Source organism: Triticum aestivum, chromosome 6B (assembly GCF_018294505.1).
Source record: "Triticum aestivum cultivar Chinese Spring chromosome 6B, IWGSC CS RefSeq v2.1, whole genome shotgun sequence".
Taxonomy (NCBI): Eukaryota; Viridiplantae; Streptophyta; class Magnoliopsida; order Poales; family Poaceae; genus Triticum; species Triticum aestivum.
Genome location: NC_057810.1, coordinates 589,529,059 through 589,532,659, shown reverse-complemented (window position 1 = coordinate 589,532,659; position 3,601 = coordinate 589,529,059). Strand labels below are relative to the sequence as shown.

The window sequence follows — 3,601 nt, the reverse complement described above, 5'->3', positions numbered from 1 at the left end:
GTACACGTACACTTCACAATTTTGGTGCCAAAAAGACTCCCGTTGCCTCTTTTGGCCCAACGACGGCACAGGCCTCGGCTGCGCATGTGAGGAAAGCACGAAAACCACCATGGACCCGGCGCACACGGACCTTTCCACGGCATGGAGAACGATCGTCGGGCAGGCGGCGCCACACGTAGGCTCCGCATGGGATCCCACGGGCAGGCCCCACGTGCCCCTACCGCGCCCGCCCCTCGAGCTATAAGTACCCGCGCTTATCCCACTCCGGTTCCACCCACCTTAAGCTCTGAGAAGCTACCACACACACACACACGCACCGCGCACGAACGCACGCGCGCACCCCCTGAAGGCCAGCTGCCTGTGCCCGTGCGCCGTCTCGCCGGAGCTTGGCGTTGGAACGAGACCGGGAGCTTGCGGGCTTCGCGTACGTTACACGAGCTCTCAGCTGGTTCTCCGGCCGGGCTTGCTTGTTTGGCCGTGCGCAGCGCGCCGAGTGACATGACGACGAGCCAGGACGTGGTTGTTTCGGAGATGGGCATTGGGGCGGGTGGGGCGGCCATGCCGGGCTCCGGCGCCGCGGGCCTCTTCGCGTGCCGCAGCGCCGCCAGCGCCGGAGCCATGTCCATGCGGCAGACGTACCGCGACCTCGCCGCCGCCGCCTCGCGCTCCGCGAACTGCACATGGGCCGAGCTCGAGGCCATGCGCGCCGCCTCGCCCACCCGCTCCCGCCCCGGCACCGACGTCGACGAGCTCACGGCCTGGATGGTCAGTCCTGCTCATCCCTCCTGCCTCCACGGCGCGCGTCGTTTTTTCACGGTGCATGGCTGTTGCCTCCAGGCCGGTGGTGATTCTAACCTTTCTTTGGTTCTCTTGTGCTCTGAGCAGAGGAAGCACCCGTCGGCGCTAGGCAAGTTCGAGCAAATCGCCAGCGCGTCCAAGGGGAAGAAGATCGTCATGTTCCTGGACTACGACGGCACCCTCTCGCCCATCGTCGCCAACCCCGACGCCGCCTACATGAGCGACGCGGTAAGTCACTCCCCGCCCCTGCAACATACAACGTTTCCACGGCCGTCCGGCCAGCCTGAAAGAAAAATAAAACCAAGGCTATGTTTGCTGATCGATGTCGTCTCCCCGGCCTCGTGGTGCTGTATTTGTGCAGATGAGGGAGGCGGTGCGCGACGTTGCCAAGCACTTCCCGACGGCGATCGTGAGCGGGCGGTGCCGCGACAAGGTACATTCCCCGGGCCACTTCACCTCTCTCTCTCTCTCTGTCTCTCTCTCTCTCTCTCTCTCTCTCTCTCTCTCTCTCTCTCTCTCTCTCTCTCTCTCTCTCTCTCTCTCTCTCTCTCTCTCTCTCTCTGCCGAATCAAGCGACTAGCCCGTGAGTGCGCGTGATGATTGAACTCTGGCTTTGTTCTCGCGGCGGTGCAGGTGCACAACTTCGTCGGCCTCTCCGAGCTGTACTACGCCGGCAGCCACGGCATGGACATCAAGGGGCCAGGCTCCAATGTATGCCCATTCCCCCTTCATCGCCGTATATAACATCTACTCTCTACGACGATCCTTAATTAACCCTTTTGATTAATCTCACCTCATGCCAATCTGCAGCCGGAGTCTGTGCTGTGCCAACCTGCAAGCGAGTTCCTCCCCATGATCGATGAGGTACTTAATTACACTAGCAGCCACTTGAATCAATTTACCTTACAAATGAGGAGAAGAACACATGTCCATTCGTGTTTATCTAGCCGGTGGTGCACGAGGAGGCTAGCTAATGATGGTGAATCACATTTTTGTCAGGTGTACAAGGTGCTTGTGGAAAAGACGAAGTCCACACCTGGAGCCAAGGTGGAGAACAACAAGTTCTGCCTGTCCGTCCACTTCAGATGTGTGGATGAAAAGGTAGGCGAGCCTTACTCTACCTTGGGAAACCCAACCACTTCGCCACTTAATTAACAGGCATGCCGCATCATGTGCGGTTAGTTTAGTTACCATCCGTCCTCGATCGTCGTCTCGTCTGAAGTCTGAACTAACCACTCTCCTCCCCTGCATGCAGAGATGGAACTTCTTGGCTGAGCAGGTCAAGGCCGTGATCAAGGACTACCCCATGCTGAAGCTCACCCAAGGGAGGAAGGTGAGTTATTGTTTAATGCCTTGCTGCCGATGAACTCGGCCATGACCACAGCATTAGTTGACCTTTCCCTCGTGAAGATCTTGATCAAGATCGGAACCTCCATTTGTTTACAGGTCTTCGAGCTCCGGCCCAGCATTATGTGGGACAAGGGCAAGGCGCTGGAGTTCTTGCTTGAATCGCTAGGTACGCACGCAACGACGACTCCACATACTTATATATCTTCCGTTCGTGTCAGTGTCACGACAGTCGTTTTCGGTCCCGGTTTCTTTCTGTTCACTTGCGTTTCACACCACTGTCGTTTCGTAAATTTTTTAAAAGAAACCGTGCGCTGACAGACACCCTGCCCCATCTCTCCAGGATTCGCCAGCTGCAGCGACGTCCTGCCGGTGTACATCGGCGACGACCGCACCGACGAGGACGCCTTCAAGGTGCTGAGGAAGAGGGGCCAGGGCGTGGGGATCCTGGTGTCCAAGTGCGCCAAGGAGACCAGCGCGTCCTACTCGCTGCAGGACCCGGCGGAGGTCATGGAGTTCCTGCTCCGGCTGGTGGACTGGAAGCGGAGGTCGTCGGCGCCGCCCATGGTCCGGCCGCGGGTGTAACCCCGGCCGGCCCACCAGCTATAGCCTAGCACAGATCCAAGACGCCGGTCGGGTCGACCACCGGTCAATCCAGCTCGTCGCGATCGGTGTCCCGTCATGCCAACACTACCCCACCCCCACCCCACCCCACCCCGCCCAAGTTTTCTCTGATGGTTCTCTGGTGGCCTCCGGAGCGGACCCTGCGGTGGTTACGTGCATGTTCTTCGGTCGAGCCCCCGTGGAAAACGATCGGAGGCCCACGCAGCTCGCTCGCTCGCTTGCTCCCGAACAGCACGCCTTGTGCTGGGGGCTGCAGCAGCTACCATGCATATAACACAGTGACCGACCGACCGTGTCTACCTAGCCACTACTGCTGGTCTACTAGTACTCTACTGTACTCCCTTGTTGTTTTTTGTCCCACGGGCTCGGAAGGCACATGCAAAGCTACCTGCCGTTCCCAGACCCGGCCGGCCTTGACGAGAAAGAAGGTTCTCCGTGTTATTCACCCATGTAACTAGCTAGGATCGCCCTCTGTCCAGCGTTCAATTGTCGTCTATGTAAAATGCAGTAATGGAATCAGTTAACAGTGATTATTTCCTACTACATCATGTGCATGCATGGGTGTCAGCTTGTCTAATCTCTCGCTTTGAATATGATCTCGTTCGTTCGCTGCGGTAAAGATATAAACTACACGTCTACACACATACGTACGTACACTGATAGATGTGACCATGAGCGAACGGTAAGAAAAAGAAAGGTTGCACCGTACAGCGTACAACACCCTCTCCAGGAGGCATGTGAAGGGCCAGTTGCGTGATCTCCCTGCAGGATCACCTGCCGCTTCTTACCGCGACAGGCGGCTCCGGTTAATCTCGTAGAATACTTTTCCAAT

At 57.8% G+C, this 3,601-nt stretch overlaps 1 protein-coding gene across 2 annotated transcripts; it reads left to right on the top strand.

The window, feature by feature from the left end:
• Window positions 1-282: 282 nt before the first annotated feature.
• On the top strand, window positions 283-3,312 carry LOC123138189 (probable trehalose-phosphate phosphatase 4). 2 transcript variants are annotated; one of them, XM_044558114.1, is made up of 9 exons: window positions 283-765; window positions 886-1,026; window positions 1,160-1,231; window positions 1,432-1,509; window positions 1,609-1,662; window positions 1,798-1,899; window positions 2,054-2,131; window positions 2,245-2,314; window positions 2,489-3,312. In XM_044558114.1, exons 1-9 carry the CDS (start codon window positions 499-501, stop codon window positions 2,728-2,730), a joined length of 1,104 nt encoding a protein of 367 aa, XP_044414049.1. In that variant the 5' UTR covers window positions 283-498; the 3' UTR covers window positions 2,731-3,312. The 2 variants fall into 2 exon arrangements, with proteins under 2 accessions (XP_044414049.1, XP_044414048.1); XM_044558113.1 differs by having other exon boundaries at window positions 2,209-2,314.
• Window positions 3,313-3,601: the final 289 nt, after the last annotated feature.

What these genes read in the sequence shown, in the direction of transcription:
- LOC123138189 (XM_044558113.1), top strand. Translation starts at nt 499, where the DNA reads ATGACGACGAGCCAGGACGTGGTTGTTTCGGAGATGGGCATTGGGGCG. An exon ending in GCGGGCGGTGCCGCGACAAG is followed by an intron (nt 1,232 to 1,431) that starts GTACATTCCCCG and finishes GCGGCGGTGCAG; the next exon opens with GTGCACAACTTCGTCGGCCT. An exon ending in TCAAGGGGCCAGGCTCCAAT is followed by an intron (nt 1,510 to 1,608) that starts GTATGCCCATTC and finishes GCCAATCTGCAG; the next exon opens with CCGGAGTCTGTGCTGTGCCA.